The 19,420-nt window shown below is 47.2% G+C and overlaps 1 protein-coding gene across 1 annotated transcript in view; it reads left to right on the top strand.

The window, feature by feature from the left end:
* The window catches only part of LOC124262033 (membrane-bound transcription factor site-1 protease-like), a 41,419-nt gene that overhangs the window by 13,170 nt on the left and 8,829 nt on the right, over positions 1-19,420 (top strand). The window contains exons 6-16 of the mRNA XM_046696458.1: positions 7,319-7,387; positions 7,881-8,046; positions 8,240-8,349; positions 8,638-8,754; positions 9,136-9,203; positions 10,089-10,191; positions 10,922-10,998; positions 11,484-11,558; positions 12,088-12,252; positions 12,449-12,545; positions 19,166-19,213. Of these exons, the coding sequence (XP_046552414.1) occupies positions 7,319-7,387; positions 7,881-8,046; positions 8,240-8,349; positions 8,638-8,754; positions 9,136-9,203; positions 10,089-10,191; positions 10,922-10,998; positions 11,484-11,558; positions 12,088-12,252; positions 12,449-12,545; positions 19,166-19,213 (1,095 nt within the window). The remainder of the gene's footprint in view (positions 1-7,318; positions 7,388-7,880; positions 8,047-8,239; positions 8,350-8,637; positions 8,755-9,135; positions 9,204-10,088; positions 10,192-10,921; positions 10,999-11,483; positions 11,559-12,087; positions 12,253-12,448; positions 12,546-19,165; positions 19,214-19,420) is intronic.

Below are 19,420 nucleotides of genomic sequence, written 5' to 3'. Positions count from 1 at the left end.
CTACTACATGTTCTTCCAGCTCTCGCTGTAAACATTGTCAGAAACTAACTACTTTTGAATTTAATAACTACCTTTTTTCTCTTCATAGACGTGCAAAGGACTGGGTAAGAAGGTATTCACAAGTCATGTCTGGTAAATCGAGTGATTGCGCTGATAACCATGTGTTACCTACTGCTGCTGATGTTCATAATTCCAGTGAATTGCCGAGCGGTTTATGAGGGCAGGTCACTGTTCCAGTGATGAACTCCGTCTGGAATAAGTAGAGATCGTCGTCAACGGAGCTGTTCTCATCGCAGACGAAGAAGACAAGATCTTCTTCAGTGCAGAAGAAGAAGTCTACAGCTTCTAAGACTTCGTTGAAGTCTCTTCGCAGCTCTACGCAGAAGACGAGATCCTTCACTGCCGATATTGTACCTCCGGAAGAAGCAGACGTGTATGATGATCCCCCCCCATCATCATACCTGAAGTCACAGTCGTCAGCAAGAAAATTAAGCTTCAATAGCTTCATCGGCAACTCTGTCTGTGCAGACATTGACAGAAGACCTTCTATTAATGCAGACATCGGGTACCAGAGATGGCAGCAGCGTCAACTCTTCACAAGTGCAGCGTACCTTAGAAGAGGCCTCAACGTTCTCAGAAGCATCATCAACCCTGCAGCAGTCTCTTCAGACATCGCAGAACTTCAACCCGGGGCTGTTTATGCAACAGTTTACAGACCAGATGATGTCGATGATGGAACATCGCTTCGCGCAGGAGGAAGCTGCTACGAAGACCACTACGGCGACTACAAGCCTGCGTGAAGGTTCAGCAGCCTCTCCAACGCACCTGAATGAAGAGGAAAGCCTGCGCGAAGGCCCACGCACCTGACGATCTTCACCGTCTGAAGCTAGAAGTCTGGACAACGCTACCAACGTCAGCTCAGCCTTAGACGTCCCCAAAGGAGCCTCTAAGATTCTCCACACAGAAGCAGATTGAAGCGTTCTCCAGAACCCTACAGATTCCGCAGATATGGATCGTCATCACCGTCGGACTTAGACTCACATCGGGAACCTGCGTGCAGGCACTCCACATCTAACAGAGGGGGAGCTAACGTCAATAAGCCTTCGTGAAGGCCTAGAGAGATATCTCAAGACTCAAGGAAGAACACACGGTCACATTGGGACCGTTCACCTGCATGCAGCTCTACATACAGATCTACATACAGAGACTCACGTCATTATGGATCTTCAGATAGGGAAATGTCCAACTTCACCGTCTGAAGTTAGAAGTCTGGAGAACTCTACTAATGTCAGCTCAGCATAGACGACCCCTCCGATGACAGTCGCCCTGCACGAAGGAATATTAGCTAGGCAAGCTCTCTCGAATGAAGGCCTGCACGAACGGTAACGTACGCGAAGATCTTTACCGTCAGAAGTATCAGCAGTTAGAAGCCTGGAGGATCAACGAACGCCAGCTTAGCGTTAGCAGTCCACGACGGAGCCTCCACACAGTTTCAGCGTCTCAGCAGGAAGGATTCTAACACAGAAGTAGATCCAGTCGTTCCCCAGGACTCTACAGACTGCGCAGATATGGATCTTTCAACTTGGACCTTCATCAACCTATGCGCAGGCACTTAGGGGAGGTTTATAATCAGAGTCAGCATGTCCCACCGTTCAACGATAGCAGATTTCCCCTTCATCATACGGAGCCCTTCATGATACATCAGGGTTTGAGATTACAAGATCATCAGTGAATCCCGTAATAGATCTTCAAGATGGAAGATAAGAAGATAACGCAACTGGACACTACAAGTAGATGTTGGCTATGTTGGATCAACGCGTGGCTGAAGGAAGAGACGCACACCTGAACTAACGATGTCAGATAACATCCGATGATACACTGAAGATGAATTTTCATCACATGGGCTTACAAGATATCAAGGGGACAGTTAACAGCATTGTCGCAGTTCCTCAGCGGGACATCGGTTACGGTCAGCTTTACAGAACATCTGTATAAGATGACAACTGCAGTAAAGATTATAAAGTTGAAGAATACAGTCACAACAGACAGGGAACAGTCTGCTTACATTGGTACTACGCGGCGAAGTTTTCGCGCTTCCACTCAGCCATCTAGACACGTGTTCACTCGCGTAACTCCGGCACAAGCCGAACAGAGAGGTTACGGACAAGGCCGAGTGTTGACGAAGAAATCAATGACTGTACAGGATTCTATGAGGATCATTTACCTGCATCACCGGTGACATCACAGTCACGTGCCAGGAAGTCGTCTACAGTTGTAAACAAATCTTTCAACGTGGGAATGCCTCCATTTACAGTCCAGTTAGCAGGGTACAGCGTGGTTCGACTATCGTCACGGGTCATAGAGGACTTCCCCTGTCAGCAGATTTAATATTGGTTATCTGGGGACTTGCAGCGACAAGTGTTAGACGGTTTCTGCTAGCGGCAGCCAGTCGACTATAAATAGACTTCACATCGATGGCAGTCCCAGTACATCATAGATTGTTGCTGATCTAGAGACGACATATTATGCATCATTGCTGCACATTGTTCGGATTCTGGTGACGACATCTTCATTACATATTACCGGAAGATTGATGAGACAAGGTTCAAGCCATGATTCCAGAATCGATCATCTCTTCGCTTCCATGATGGACATGGCAAGGGTTCTTAAATCCACTTGCCTACAACGTAGGACATGATTGCAGTAGATGGCTAGTAATCTCCTAATCGGAGTTGGAACCAAAACAGGATCTTCAATTCTGGGAATATGACTGTTCACACAACAGAATCACACGGTCGTCCTAGAGGATTGTTGGGTCAAGATACAACATATGATATCTCAAGCAATGCTCTTTCCGTTGACACTACGTGCTTGGCAAAGCATGCTCGGTCTACTCACCTCAGCTCAAGACATGACTCGCAGAGGGAGATTACAGTTGCGTCCACTACAAAAATTTGTGAACGCCCATCTCAACAGCCGCTGATACTACCGGACAGCCTGAAACCATACCTCCTATGGTGGACTCAGAAGTCGAATGTTTGCGGAGGAACGTTTTTGTCAGAGCCCGGTTTGCAACACTCATCTCTACGTGGATGCATCACTACAAGGATGGGGTGCTGAGCTCGACAACGAAGTGGCAGCAGGGAAGTGGTCGAGTCTGCACACGAGTCTGCACGTCAACCTGTTGGAGGTGAAAGCAGTGATCAACGCTTTACAACACTGGTCCAGCGTACTAAGGAACACAAGGCTCGCGGTCCAAAAGGACAACTCCACAGTAACGTTCTACATCAACAAACAAGGATCAACAAATCTGCTAAAACTCAGCTTTCTCCAGTTCAGCATTGTCGACGACCTGAACATCTACATGAAGGCATGCCACATTCCAGGAGCAAAGAATGTCATAGCAGACGCCCTATCTCGTCCACTACAACCATCCCCGACGGAATGGATGTTACATCCAGAAGTGTTCAACAAACAACTAGCAACATTCGTCTCACCGATTCCAGATCCTCAGGCATGGGCAACAGATGCTTTAAGCATCTCATGGGAAGGACTAAACGCTTACGCGTTTTCCACCTCCAGCACTATTACCACAAGTACTACAGAAAATCAAGCAGACGACAACATTGCAGCTGATTTTGGTCGCGCCCTATTGGCCAGCGAGGGTATGGTTTCCCGTCCTCATACAAGAACTCGGAAGTACAACCCTGAAACTACCAGAGTGGTCGAACCTGCTTGTCCATCCACACACCAAGCAAGCTCACGGGAATCCGGCATTGTTCCAGCTACTTGCGTGGAGCGTATCAAAGCTTGCCTGAAGACAAGAGGGTACTCTGCCAGAGCAGCGAAAGCAGTGACACTAGCTCTACGCAGATCAACTCGCAACTTGTACGATGACAAGAGATTTGAACAGTATGCAACGAGGAAAGGCTTTACAGGGTGAAAGCAACCCATCGTCAAGTGGCGGAATACCTGTGTCATTTGCGACACACGAGACACTTAAAAGGTTTAACACTCCCAACGTACCTGGCTGCTCTCAGCACAGTTATCACCATGAAAACGGGTGTCAAGTTGACCAAAGTACCAGAGATACTGGCAGTACTACACTCGTTCAAGTTGGAAGACCAACAAAAGAAATTCAAGGCTCCTGCCTGGGATCTCAACATAGTTCTACAACATCTCACCAGTGATGCCTACGAGCCTCTAGAACGGACATCCTTTGAACTACCGACACAGAAAATGCTGTTCCTGATCGCCCTAGCAACAGCAGCACGGATGTCAGAAATACATGCTCTGGACTTTGAACGAAAACGATTTGAAGCAAGACATCGTGACATCGTACATCTTGAACTGAGATGGGACTTTATTGCCAAGAACCAACTGCCCGGCCAGCCTGACAGACAGTTCCACATCCCAGCACTCTCTACAGTCCTTGGGCCACAGATTACACAGGATTTATCCGTATGCCCTGTCAGAGCATTGAAAGTCTACCTACAAAGGACAAAAATAAGGAGACGAAAATTCAAGCACCTATTCATCCTCTTATCCACTGAGATGCCCACGGAAGTCTCACGGACAACTATACTCCTCACAAAAAAATTAAGCAACAAGTGTATTTTTGGTCAGTACATATGCCTTTACTCATGATCATTACAACTGAATCAAACATAACAAAGATAAAGCATATCCACACACTTTTCCAACAAAGAAATCAAAATTCATTGAACAATAACTGACTTGCAAATCATCAAAAACAGTGTCACTGAAAAAGCCGTGCAAAATGTGTTGCATCAGGGTATGAAAATGTCTGAAAACACTTTTACTGTCAGTTTTGAGCACTGATCCAAAGTTTAATAACGTGTATGGCCACCATTGACCTGAATACACGCTTCAAGACGTCTAGGCATTGACCAGATGAGTCTGTCTAGAGTCTGTTGTGGAATGTTCTGCCATTCTCTCCGCAATGCCTGTTCAAGCTGATCCAGAGTCTGAGGATCTAACGTGGAGGCCGCACACACGCCCCGAGGATGTCCCAAGCATGTTCAATAGGATTCAGGTCAGGAGACCTTGCAGGCCAGTCCATATGGGTGATGTTGTTGGTCTGAAGAACATCAGTGACAACTCTTGCTCGATGTGGACGGGCATTGTCATCCATGAAGATGAAGTTAGGACCTGCTTGCTGAGCCCACGGAATGATCACAGGTGTGACAATTTCGCCTCTCGCACTCACACCTGTCATGGTACCTCGCCTGATGACCACAAGATCAGTTCGTCAGTCCAACTTGGATTCCTGCCCAGATCATCAAACTCCCACCTCCATACTGATCATGTTCAGCAATCGCATTACAGTTGGCGTATCGTTCGCTACGGTTTCTCCACACACGAGCCCTACCATCATTGAAGTCCAGACAGAATCTTGACTCATCTGTGAAGAGAACATTACGCCAGCCATTGACTCTCCAGTTACGCCGTTGGTTAGCCCAATTCAGTCTCTGTTGACGATGGTGTGCAGGCAGTGGGATACGTTGCACTGGTCGCCGGGACCTGAGACCTTCAGCATGGAGTCTGTTCCTCACTGTCTGTGTGGAGATTCTGTTCCCAGCAACTCTCTGGAGGTCATTCTGGAGAGATCTGGCTGTGGTGAACCTGTTCCGCCGGGCTAGGGTGGCCAAGCATCGGTCCTCTCTGGGAGTTGTCACCCTTGGACGACCTGAGCTGGTCTCTCAGTCATCAATCCGGTCTGTTGGTGACGAGTGATCGCTCTGGAGATGACGCTTCGATGAACATTGAAATGGTTGGCAACAGCACTCTGGGTCTGACCCCCTGCACCATTCCAACAATTTGAGCAACTTCAATTGGTGTCAAGTGACGCCTAGCCATTTCTCAAATGTTACTGTCAACAATTTGTCGTTGCTGGCAGTTTTAACGCAATCAGAACGCATGTGCGACGTGTATAGCACATGTTTTCCATGCATTTTGCATGTGAGTTTTGAGGGTGGTTGCGTTCAGGCGGTGCTAACAATGTTATCAGAAAAACAATATGGGAAATGCTTTAAGTTCATCAATCGTAAAGGGTTCTCCTGCATGGCTTATATGCCAAGTAATAACTTCATATACCCATGAAGAAAATATGTGGAAAAAAATACTTGTTGCTTAACTTTTTGTGAGGAGTATATATCAGTATGGATGAGAGCCGTCATACTAAGGGCCTACAAAGCAGCAGGACTTGAGCCTCCACGAGCCTCCAATCCCCACGAAGTCAAAACCTTGGTGTCTACACTTGCTCTGCATGGAAACTGCTCGATTACAACAATAATGGAGGGCTGCTTTAGGAAATCGGACGTGGTGTTTGCCAACCACTACCTCAGAGACATTGCCACCGAAGACGTCTCAGGCATTCACCAGTTTGGGCCACTTGTTGTAGCACAACAACTAACGGTTCCACAAAGGCGCTGAGAAAAATCTCACCCTTTTATCATGTGACTTGTGAAAACCAACGGTCTGGAGAGCAAATGGTTAAAGTCCATGCACACGACTCTAGGACGGACAAGCATGAGTGATAGACCCTGTACTTGTATAGGACTTACTCGTACATGAAGAGAGTCGCATCTCCACTTGATGCACACATCAAGAGATGGAGTTGCAATAGATAACTAATGGAACATTAGTATATCTAAAATCCGCATGAAAATGTCAGGAGAAGTTTTGGAAGAAATCTGACAAGTTGTGGTTCCCCCCGACTCATCAGATGGAAGTTGGAAGAACAGAATCATAAGCAGTGCTGTCATAAGTTCCCATGGGGAGTAATACAGGACATAAATCAACAGCCAGAGAATCCAGAAGTGGCCTGACCCACCACCGATTCCGTAGGATTCTGCAAGCATTTAGCATGAGTCAGGATAAGGAAAATATGTAATTTTCTGACTAAAATTGATATTTTATACTTATCCTGACTCATGAGGTCAGCCCTCCCAACCTCCCCTCTTATGACACTCTGGATTTGTAAATCCGAGTGTCGGGCATACATACAGAGAGAGTGACAAAACATGGCCAGTCAGGTGACCAAAAGGGCACCAAAGGGGCAAGGGAGGTAACTCCTGGGTGAGTGGTGATTTTACATCCGCTTTTTAGAAGGGAACTTCAAGGGATTTCAAATGTTCCACTATCACTCGCAAGGAGAAGGAGACAAGCATTTAGCATGAGTCAGGATAAGTATAAAATATCAATTTTAGTCAGAAAATTACATTTTCAAACTGAAAGATCACGACATACCTACAATACTGTTTAAAACAGTCTTAATTTTCTCTCTAAATTACAGGGAGCAGCATATTGGCATGGGCCAACAAGGCACCGGTCAAGGAATTTGATGAGATCTGTACCAAAGCAGGTAAGTTAACCAGTGGTGTGGCTCAGGAGGGTATATCTATATGACACAGCTGCGGATGCCTGTTGCTGTATAGTCCTGGGTGATGGGGTAGTCTAGTGGTTAAAGCATTCCCTCGTCACGCCAAACATCTGGGTTCTATTCCCCACATGGATAAAATGTGTGAAGTCCATTTCTGGTGTCCCCCGACATGGTATTGCTCGTTTATTGCTAAAAACGGCACAAATTTAAACTCTCTCACGCATTGTATAAACTAACGCTTAGTGTCTATATATATAATTTTGATAGAAACAAATAATCCCATTTAAATGAGAAGGAGCCCAGTGAGATGGGAGATTCAGAACCTGAGGAAATCTAGACTTGTTCATTTGGGGCTTTAGCATTGCAGGGAGGGTTAGAGTGTTGGGGAAATAATTTGGTTCACAGACTGTGAGATAAAGTTAGATAATGTATGTGTATTGCTCTTTATTGTCATTATGTTGTTATTGTGTTGCAGATTGTTAGTGCTCTCCAGTCTGAGATTCTTTGGAACATGGGATTCACTGGCGCTGGCGTCAGGGTTGCTATATTTGATACTGGACTGGCATCAGATCATCCTCACTTCAAAAAAGGGAAGGTCAAGGACAGGTCAAATTGGACAAATGAAAAGACATTAGATGATGGTAAGAGATTTGCATGAGTTAATAAAAATTAGTCTGTTGATTTTATAATTAATCAAAATATATTGATAGATGTTATAAATCTGTTAGTGTAATGAAGGAATAGTGATTATCATTTATAACCATCTTCAGCACCATGTGGTTGTAATGAAGTACTGTTGAGTTGTAACCATAATTGTGCTGCCATGTTTTCCAGGCCTCGGACATGGAACGTTTGTGGCAGGTGTTATTGCCAGCTCCCAGGAATGTCTTGGCTTTGCTCCAGATGCAGATATTTTTGTTTTTAGAGTTTTTACTAATAATCAGGTATGAAGCTTGGAATCATATTTCTTCAGTATTCAGTGATTACTAAAACCATTAAAGCAATATGAAAATAATCAATGCATAAATAGTTCAAGTATTATATTTGCCGTAGCAGAAGTAATTATCATTGAGCATTGAGATGAAGTCCCTTAGAGGGAGGCTCAGATCCCAGCTTATAGTCCATGTTTTGTGAGCACCTAACAAAGTTGTAATTGTCACTTCAGATTTCCTCTTGAATATATTTGACATTAGAGGTGTTAAAATCAGTAACTCTGTTTTTCCCTGGTGCAGGTTTCCTATACCTCATGGTTTCTGGATGCCTTTAACTATGCTATACTTAAGAAGATCAACGTCCTCAATCTCAGCATCGGGGGACCAGACTTCATGGATCATCCCTTTGTTGACAAGGTAACCCATGGTGCCAACTCATTACTGACATTTTGAATGGAGAGACTGATTGCAACTGATGAAGTCTAACCTTACAAATAGGGCTTCTTGTTGTAGTTAAAAGGGTGTTTTGTACCAGTTGATAAAGATCCTAGCTACTGCCATGCACTGATGTGCGAATCCACTGACCATACAGCAGACATAAGGCTTTTGATTTTATAGTGTACGTTGTGTGATGGCCGTTGTGGACAGCACATTTGGGAAACTCCTATTGTCTGTAGATATCTGTGTGATTCTGGTTCTATGATTGGTCACTTCTAGTGATTTTTCCAAGCAAGAGAAACTTTTCTCCTGTCATTGTGGTTTACTTTATGAAGGTCTAACTGTATTGCTAATCATCAGGTGTGGGAGCTGACAGCGAACAAGGTGATCATGGTGTCAGCTATAGGGAATGATGGCCCTCTCTATGGGTAAGTAGACACAGAGTTTTACCTCAACTCACTAACATGGGGGTGTCCTTGCAGGCTGTGTGAGGGTCCTGTGAAGTAATGATGTAGAGAACTGCATGCTTTGATCATTTCTTTAGAGCCTGGAATGAATCATTGATCATATGGACTGGTGGAAGAAATGATGCATGTAACTGCTCTGAAAGAAACAACCAAACACTTAGCAAAGTCATAGATGTGTTGTTGATACAATGAATAATATTTAGCATCCATCAGGACATAGCGAATTATATTTTCTGCGTCTATTCTCTACATTTGTGCATACTGGATGCACATTTACGCGTTGCGTAAAATCCTGTAGTCACATGTCATTACATGGAGTCACTTCAGCAGTGCAGTGAAAATAGTTGGCAGTTGACATGGTTATTTCTGAATGTGAGTTTTATATAGTTATCTATAGTATCTGTTATGCTTGTAATGCAAAGTATGTGGGTTTTTGTTTCTAAGAACACTGCCTAAACAGGGGTGGAAATAACTTTCAAATTGCTAGTGTACCCTGGTATTGTGGCACATGTAAAATCACTTGCCCTGATAAGTTTTCCACTATACCGTCCGTGTTCTTGTTGATTTACGTTGGAAAGTCAACTGGACACCGGTACAGCGTGATATACAAATTTGCTTGCCCGACGGAAGAAAACACTGGACTCGGACGTCGGGCAATTGGTTATTTACACCCCTGCTAAAATATTAACTTGATATTGACAGTGACTTTGTTTTACAAAGAAGTATTTGGTCAGTCATGATTCAACAGATTTCTTCAAAGTTTGATTTTGTCTTGATGGTCTCGTCTGTTCAATTAGAATTGCCTGTAATCATAACAATAACAATAAATGCGTGTTTCTTGTGCAGAACGTTGAACAATCCCGCTGACCAGATGGATGTAATCGGTGTAGGTGGAATCAACTTCGACCACCAAATAGCGCGCTTCTCATCTCGAGGCATGACCACATGGGTAAGACCATTTGTTTCCCTTTTACATTGACCAGGGTTGTAAGGCACCACAAGCTGCTCTGAGTTGTGTCCCTTTGCTGGGGTAACCTACTAATCGCGGGTACCGGATGTTATTCATAACTTCATTACAGTTGTAGACGTCAGAGCTTACCTCCTACATTAAACTGACACAGTTTCTGATTAGCCAACATGGGGCCCCAAGAGGGTGGCAAAGAACAGTTCTGCATTTGAAGCCATGGTGGCTGAAGGGTAAAGAATAGCGTTGCTTGTTGATGTAATAATAATAATAATAATAGTTCATTTATATTGCGCCTTTATCCATGCACATTGCATGCTCAAAGCGCTGACATATTACCCCTTGGTCAACGAGTACAGAACACTCCATGTGGAGAATACAACCGGTCACCTGTCAGGCGCTCAAAGTTCAAATTCAGACTACCATCGTATCATACCAGGTACCCAATTTTACTGCTGGGTGGACAGAAGCAATGTTGAACAAACTCACTTGCCTAAGGTGAGACCACATGCGCCACATGTGCTTCGTTGTGGGGCAGGACTGAAGTCCTAGAAACTCTCAGGAGTCAAGCTGCCAAACACGGTCACCCATCCGAGGACTGTCCGCGACCAACGTTGCTTAACTTCAACTGATTGTGACCTGAGCTCTACGCACAGGACCACACACCACCAGTTGATTTAGTGTAAGTTTAGCACTGATTGTGTTTTACCTTCAGGAACTCCCTGCTGGCTACGGACGTATGAAGCCTGATATTGTCACCTATGGCTCGGCTGTTCGGGGATCAGCTCTGAAGTAAGTCACCAACCATCATACTGTTCACATGGGAATTAGTAACTGTTGTGTAGACTAAATCAAATATAACATGATGGAAGTGTCTGACTTAGACATTATCGCAATTCACATGTGGTTTGTTTGTAACAATGCAGTGTCTATGATTACATGCTTTATTCTTATGTTTATGCTGTTAGGAATACTTTTGTTCAAACATTTCTGAATTGTGAAATGAACTATTCAGGTGTTACACTGCTTGCAGTCATCCAGTGATCAACAAATATTAAGACCATACATTTAACTTGCCTTTTCATCTCATTAGACATACATGTAAATAGTTCACAGATTAGAGGTTTTACGTGCCATAAAGTGTAATGAGGATTAGTTAAATGTAAAATTGGAGCTTACTGAAGGATTATTCCATCAAGTTGGTGCCATTGTATTTGTGTTAATACATTAACTGCAAGATTCATTAGACTAATGTAATTGTCTCTATACTTTCCTAGGGGTGGATGTCGATCTCTGTCTGGAACAAGTGTGGCATCTCCTGTTGTTGCAGGGGCAGTAACTCTTCTTGCAAGGTCAGTCACAGAAAGTTTGAAGGCAGTGTGGTTCATAGATTTTTACTTTATAAGAAATGTGATATGTTTGAAATTACTGTAGCGTGATAAACATGTAACCCAAAAACATTTCATTTTCTCCTGTACTTACTTTTACGATATATTCATTATGTATAGTATAACAAGATGAAACAGGGTACAAGGATTAGTTAATGTGAGAATGTGGCATCTAAGGTGTTTTGTTAGCATTCTCGACATTGGTGGGTAAATAAGAAAATGTGTCAACTTTATCAAGTTTATGGCTAAAAACGTCTGGTTTATGGAATGTAACAATGTTCTCATGTAGATTCTTACCATTATCAAGCGTGGTGATGTATGAATCTATATCTAAACCTCACTAGGTGCAGTAAGTCAGGAGTTGCTACTCATAAAGTTGTACATTTTCATATAGCTAAGTTTTGACAACCTGTACCCAATCCTTCCAATGTCAGAATACATGTAGATCTAATTAAATGCTGAGTGACACTATCTGGTATGTTACAATGCACAGTGCTGTACTGGACCGGGCTGATGTTGTCAATCCAGCCAGCATGAAGCAAGCCCTGATGGCTTCAGCACGGAGACTGCCAGACTTCAACATGTTTGAGCAGGGTTATGGCAAACTGGATCTGCTCCGAGCATACCAGACCCTCACCACCTACAAACCACAGGCCAGGTACTGATGTGTTGATTGTCTTTTTGATCCCTTTCTTCTATATTTAAGTCAAGAATTATAGACAGTATAGGCTAAATAGGCAATGATGTTTATATTTGATAATGGTGAATATTTGTTTGCTTGATGTATGTTTTATGTGTAATGTATCTGGATCATATGTTTGATAGCAGAGCATGTATATATTGTTGTGTTGCAGTTTGAGTCCAAGCTACATTGACCTAACCGAGTGTCCCTACATGTGGCCCTATTGTACACAGCCCATCTACTATGGAGGCATGCCCGTCATTGTAAACGTAAGTGGCCTCAGAATTCCTCAGGATCCAATAACGGATACATAATGATTCTCATTTTGGTTTTCATATTGATAAAAAATATGATTCAGTGGCTCAGCTCTTTCTTGCCTTAGTTACTGGGCATTTTATATATTCCTCCTTGGGTACTTATAAGCATTTAAATGTCCATTTAAAATCCCTACGACAGTTGTAACAATATTTTGAATAAAATATTTACAAAACAAAACTACGCTTTGTCTTGTGAGACCACCCTTACAGGGCCCTCTGGCCCCTACAGCCAAGAGCAGGTAACTCCAGACCGTGAACCTCGCACTCACTTTCCATGCTGTCGCTAAAACCGACAAGACGACGGGTCCATACCAGAAGGTTTTTCCTTGCGACTATAGAGAAATGAGTGTTTCAGAAACTGCAACTGTATGTATGGTTCTCTTTTTCCCTGCATGGGCTTAATTGGAGGTTTTTTCTGAATTTTTCATTCATAAATTCTCGTTGTAACTTGGTACCTGTCGCGGGTCGGCTCGCTAGTGCGGTCAAGATGGCGGACAGGTCCCTTCGCTAGCCTTCCTGTTCATTGGTTTCCCATGTGGTTTTTCAATGTTACAGGTGGTTTTAGTGATTTTTATTTGTATCTTTGTACGCAGTAGGGCGATGTCAACTGCTCGATTTTCTATATTACGCTAAAACCGTGAATTGTTAGTTATGCTGCAGTGTGTACTAGGTCAACTGCATGCCACGCTGTCGATTAGTTGTGTCGCCTACGCGCCTGTTTACATGTATTTGTATGTGGGTATAGGGTAGATTGCTGCACAGGTTTTTACTTGTTGCAGTTTAAACCCTGTACTTCCTGCCTTGCTGCAATCCCCGCACGGGATTCCTAACGCAGGTCTGCCTACGCTTGTTTAGTGCAGAAGGAACATGAGGAAGAGGGGTGTGCGGCATGTGCCATGTTCTCGCCCCAAACCATTCGGGTCGAGGCGCGATAGACACGCTTGTTTTACAGCAACCTGCTTCGGGCGGGGGGTGATCTCTGGGCGCAGGATCCCCCGTCCAAGCGCTCCCATAGTAGGAAAAAGGGGTCCACGGGAGCCGCTTCCCACGCGGAGCCGGCTCCCAAGAAAGCTAAGGCTACCAAGGCGGCTTCGTCACGCACTCATGCCCCTTCGGCGTCTCCTCCTGCTTCCATCTCTGTACCCGCCACCCCCCCTCTTGATTCAGCACCTGTGCAAAATGTTCCTGTTGATTCCTTAACCATTTTTTTCCAGGAGCAGATGTCGTCAGTCAAGTCCCTGATTGATACGGGCGCTAGCAGGGTTCCGTGAAGGAGCTCAGCTACCGGGTCGCCGGGGCGGAGCTGACACATCTGGGGTTATTGCGCCCGAAGCTCGCTCGAGAACGCCGCCCCGGCGGCTTGATCCTGGCTTCGCCGGGCGATAGCATGCCCTCGGCGCCTGCTGACGACCTGGCTTTACGCCCGGGCTGTCACAGGTGTTTGGTGCCGGCGCAGACAGGGTTGCCCCTGTCATCGCCTGGTGTCCCCGACTGGTGGTCGCTAGGCACCACCAGTTCGGGATACCTCGGCGCCTGGCAGCCAGTCTGGGCTGCCCGGAAGCCTGTTGCGCAGGTTCCTCGGGCTACTCGGCGACCTGGCGCTGGTTCCTCCCGCAGGGTGATGTTTTTCCCCTGGCTCCTCTGGACCTTATTACTTTGTCTGGTCCTGCCTCATGCTCCTCGGGCGCTCTCTCAGGAGTCTGAGATGATGACGGGCCAGGATTCTGCCGAGGTCGATATGGAGGAGGAGGAAGGGACGGAGGAACCGGAGGCGGAGTACCGTGACTCTTTGCCTCGCCCCCGCGCAGGTTCGGGATAAGATCGCCAAGTCCTGCCGCAGGTGGCTGTTCCCGCCCCGCAACCGACTTCGCTGAGTTTCGCTCCCGGGAGGCGCTCGCGACTCCAACCGGTCGCAGAGGCTCGCTTGCGCGATTCTCCCATCACTGGTCAGTGAAGTGGTGAATCCGGCCCTTGCTGGTACCGCCCGCTTTGATTTGCCTGACGGGCAGGCGGTACCAGTTAGGTGAGGAGACGCTTCAACCACCAGTGGTGGACGAAAAGCGATTTGCCTCGGGTTACATTAGGAGGGTCGTTTTCGCCTTCCCTGGCCTCGCCAGGCAGGGCAGGCGCCCCCTTTTTCCGCTAGTACATCCCTACCGCTGAAGTCTGCCTACCGGTCATTTGAAGAATGTTACCGGTGCGCGGCTCAGCAGCTTAAAGTGGCCGTCCATTCAGCCTACCTGTCTGCATTGCAGGGACAGCTGGTGGCCCACAGCGCTGGCGGTGCCGATTCATCGGAGTCGGTGCTCGCGGCAACTAACGGATGTACACTCACATCTGGCTCGGGACAGCATTAGGTGCTGTGCCAGCCAGATGATGGGTGCAGTCATGGGCTTGCGCCGCCTGTGGCTGTCTGTGGCACGGTATTCGCCGGCCACACAGCAAGCTCTACTTTCATTGCCCTATACCATGGGATCTTCCCTGTTCCCTGGGGCATTGCAGGTGGTTAGGAGGCCGCCGGAGGCTGTCTCTACTTTTAAGGACTCAAAGCCTTTGTTGGAGCAGCCCTCCGCCTCGCCATCGCCCTCCCCGCCAGATCCGCTACCCTTCGCCCGCGAAGGATGTTGTTAAGTGGGCTGCCCCTTTGCAGTCCAAGCGAGCAGGCGATCGAGAGGCAGGGCAGGCCTGGCGCCAGCAGCAGCAGTTTTCGGGGCAAGGGGAAGCCAGCCCCGCTTCCCACTGATTCATGCCCCAGAGCCCTTGTTGCCCCCACTCACGCAAGCGAGACTTGCCGACGGTGGGGTGCACTGCCTCTTGCCACACGCCCCTGTCGGGCGTCCGGCTGTCCCTATTCCTCCGGGAGTGGGAGGCAGCCACCTCAAATCCCTGGGTCCTGTCCACGCCAGGGATGGCCATTTGCCACAGTGGAGGCGCGCTGATCCTCCGCCCTTCTCCGGGTTCGCACACGCCTGTGCCGACCTCCCGCGACAAGGCGGAAGTCCTCCGTGCCGAGGTTCAGTCTTTACTGACCAAGGCAGCCATCGAGGTGGTTCCTGTGAGTCAGCGAGAAGAGGGGTTTTATTCCACCTACTTCCTCGCGTGACCAAGAAGGACGGAGGGTTCAGACCCATTCTGAATCTCAGAGGGCTGAACAAATTACTGGAGGTGCCGCTTTCAGGATGGAGACACTCAGGTCAGTGATCTCCTCCGCCGGAGACAGGGATTGGCTTACGCCAATCGATCTCAAAGACGATACCTCCATGTTCCAATGCACCTCAATTCAAGAAGTACCTCCGTTCTCCTTCGACGGACGCGGCTACCAGTTTCGCTGCGGCTCCCTTCGCATCTCCACGGCGCCAAGGGTGTTCACCAAACTTATGCTAATCCCAGCTCAGTTAGCCAGGTCTCAGGGCAGGTGTTGTCACCCGCATCTGGACGATTGGCTTCTACGGGCCTTAGGGCTCAGTTAAGCAGAGCCTCCACACTGTGCGCTGGATACTCTGGTGTCACTGGGCTGGATTATCAATCTCAAGAAATCAGAACTCGCTCCGACGCAGGATCTGATATTCTTGGGAGCCAGATTCAACACGGCGCTTAGGGATTGTTTCCCTTGTTCGACCGCGATCGCCAAAGTCCGAGGGACTGTGTTACAGTTCCTCCAGTCCCCGCTGCGCCGCCCAACATGGCTTCGCTGCTCGGCAACATGGCGGCGACAGTGGACGGGTTTGGCGCGGCGCTGCCTGAGGATGCACCAATTCAGCAAGCATTAGCTCAGCTGTGGTCCCACTCGCAGGGCTACGTAGATTATGCTCATAACGCCAGAGTGGTTAATCCCTCACTTGGCGATGGTGGACGGAAGTCGGAATTTGTCCAGGGGATCCCCTCGACACCCTCGACACCTTCCCTTCAGTTCAGACGGACGCCCCTCACAGGTTGGGGGTCCTGGCGAAGCACTCAGCCTCCGCCTCTGGTCGGAGCGGGAGGTCAGCCTACACATCAATGTGTTAGAACTGAGAGCAGTCCGCAAGGTGTTCGAAAGTGCTTCCGGTGTTGGTGCAGGGCCGCGGTGGTTCGCCTAGAAATGGACAATCAAACGCCATGACTTACATTCTCAAGCAAGGCGGCACAGTGTCTCCGCCGCCCTTCAGGAGGCGTGGCAGTTTCTACTGTGGTGCGATCAGTTCAACATTCGGTTTTGCCTGTTTATCTCCCCGGGTAGACAACGCCCCGCAGACGCGCGCTCACGGGCGATACTAGCCCCACACGAAAGTGGATGCTCGACCGAGATATTCGGGATTATCTCCCAGTTGTTCGGTCGTTTCCAGGTGGATCTGTTTGCGCCTGGGGTGACGAACCAGATTCCTGTGTTTTGCTCCCGGATTCGATCCGGGTGCGTTAGCCAACGACGCTTTCAGCTAGATTGGACGGACAGGGTACTGTATGCTGCCCGATACCACTGATTTCCAGGGTCCTGTCGCGAGCTGACCGCGACAACCAGCTCGGCTACTTGTGCTTCTGGCACCCCTTTGGTCGGCACAAAGCTGGTTTCCGTAATTCTCAGGTTTCTGGCTCAGCCTCCTGTTCTATTACCTTTTCGACCGACCTCCTATCCCAGAACGGAGCGCCCCACCAATCCCAGGATTCAGTGGGTGGCTTGGCCGCTATCAGGGATCGCTTCCATGCGAAAGGAATTCCTGCACCAGTTGCAGACACAATTCTGGCTTCGCTGGAGGGATTCGGACAAACGCTCAATATGAGGATAGATGGGCCTGTTATTCGCTGGTGTGTCAACAGGGGATTCTTGATCCCTTTCTACAGATTTAGTCTGTGTGTTAGAATTCCTCCAGTTCGCTGGAAGCCGGTCTAGCGGCTTCAACTGTTCGAGGATATTCTACAGCTATTTCTGGCGCTTCACATTCCTGTTGACGGTGCTCTCTTGGGGCAGCACCCTCTGGTACAGCGCTTTTTAGCAGGCGTGGACAGAAACTGGTCCCGTTGTCCGGGCGGATTAGTCCTCGCGGGACTTGTCAATCGCTCTTGATTGGCTGTCCGTCCACTGTTTCACAATCTGTCGGTTCTTTCACTCCAGCTGTTGACGGAAGACGGCGCTTCTTGTGGCGGTGACTTCAGGCAGGCGGGTTGGCGATATTCACGCAATGTCGGCCGATCCCGCGCTTTACTGTTTTTCACAAAGACAGAGTTAGCATACGGCTGCCTGATACTTACCGGCCCTAAGAAGGATAGTCCCTTCCATGTGACGGCTTCTATTGAGCTCCCAGCTTTCACTCAGCCTTCCCTGTCCGGGTACTCTCTACGACGTGCTCACGCCTTAGATGTCCGTGAAGACACTTAAGGCTTATATCAAACGAACAAGGGTACCCGTAAGGGTAACCAATTGTTTTGTTGTTATGGCGGGTTCAGGCTGGTCTTCCGCCACCAAGCAAACCATTTCTAGGTGGCTTGTCTCTGCCATACACATGAGCTATACTCAAACAGGGCGATCCCGCCTGTAGGGTTGAAGGCTCATTCGGTTAGGGCAGTGGCTACATCGACAGCTTACGCTGCAGCCCTGCCCATTGAGGAGATCTGCTCATGGGCTATTTGGAGCCGCCCGAGCACGCTCATCCGTCATTACCAACTTGACAGACTCTCCAGTGAGCTGCTCGGTTCGGTCAGTCAGTTCTCTCCAGTGGGCATGGTTCCACCTCTCTAGCCGCATTGAGCTTTCGAGGTTTTATTGTGTGAACCGCTATTCGCCAATTTTTAACACTGGTGTTGGGTTTTACAAATCTTGTTACATTTCCCCTTGGTGATGGGTTTTATGTGGTGATGGTTTTTATTCCCATGTCTCTTGCTTTCTAACCGGAGAAGTTTATAGACTAAACTGCCCTTGGAAACTTTGCTGTTCACGCATTTCGCTTCTGGGTTTATTATGGACCCTTATCTTCACTTCCGAAAGTAGATTACGGGAAGGAGGGAGGGTGTGTCTCGCTCGCTGCATTAGCTGCAGGTTTCGCTGGACAAAATTTGCATACGCTACTCCCCTGACCCTGGCTCATGCCCCCGCCTGATTGGCTTTGGTGGACACGGACCGGTAAGTGTGCCTTTTCTGCTATAATTAGCTTGGGAAATTCCACTTCTTGTCGGGGTGTTTAAGCAGACAGAATGCCGCCCTGAGATCCGCCTTTAGGAGTCTGTCTTATGCTTATAAGTACCCCAAGGAGGAATATATAAAAAGAATCGAACTAACCTGTAGAGGTTTAAGATTCTTTGAATATATTCCTCCTTGGGTACTACCACCTCCCTCAAGATTCTGTCTGACTTCGCTCAGCATGGAAAGTGAGGTACGAGGTTACGGTCTGGAGTTACCTGCTCTTATTGTAGGGGCCAGAGGGCCCTGTAAGGGTGGTCTCACAAGACAAAACGTAGTTTTGTTTTGTAAATATTTTATTCAAAATATTGTTACAACTGTCGTAGGGATTTTAAATGGACATTTAAATGCTTATAAGTACCCCAAGGAGGAATATATTCAAAGAATCTTAAACCTCTACAGGTTAGTTCGAATTTTCCAGGTGACAATCTTGAATGGAATGGGAGTTTCAGGAAAGATAGTAGATAAGGTAAACATATTCAAGTTCACAGAAAATTTATACAATTGTAAAATCTGTTTAACAGTACATAATTTGTAAATCTGTCTACCTAAATATGTTAACACATGACCTATGCAATATGCTTATTACAGAGTGTTTGAGTAGGTGAGTGGTTAAAGTGTTTGCTTGTCATGCTAAGACCCTGGGTTCATTCTCCCTACATGGGTACATTCTGTG

This window comes from Haliotis rubra, unplaced genomic scaffold (assembly GCF_003918875.1).
Source record: "Haliotis rubra isolate DU_JTF1 unplaced genomic scaffold, ASM391887v1 Scf12, whole genome shotgun sequence".
NCBI classification, from domain to species: domain Eukaryota; kingdom Metazoa; phylum Mollusca; class Gastropoda; order Lepetellida; family Haliotidae; genus Haliotis; species Haliotis rubra.
This window is presented reverse-complemented; position numbering and strand designations above follow the sequence as displayed.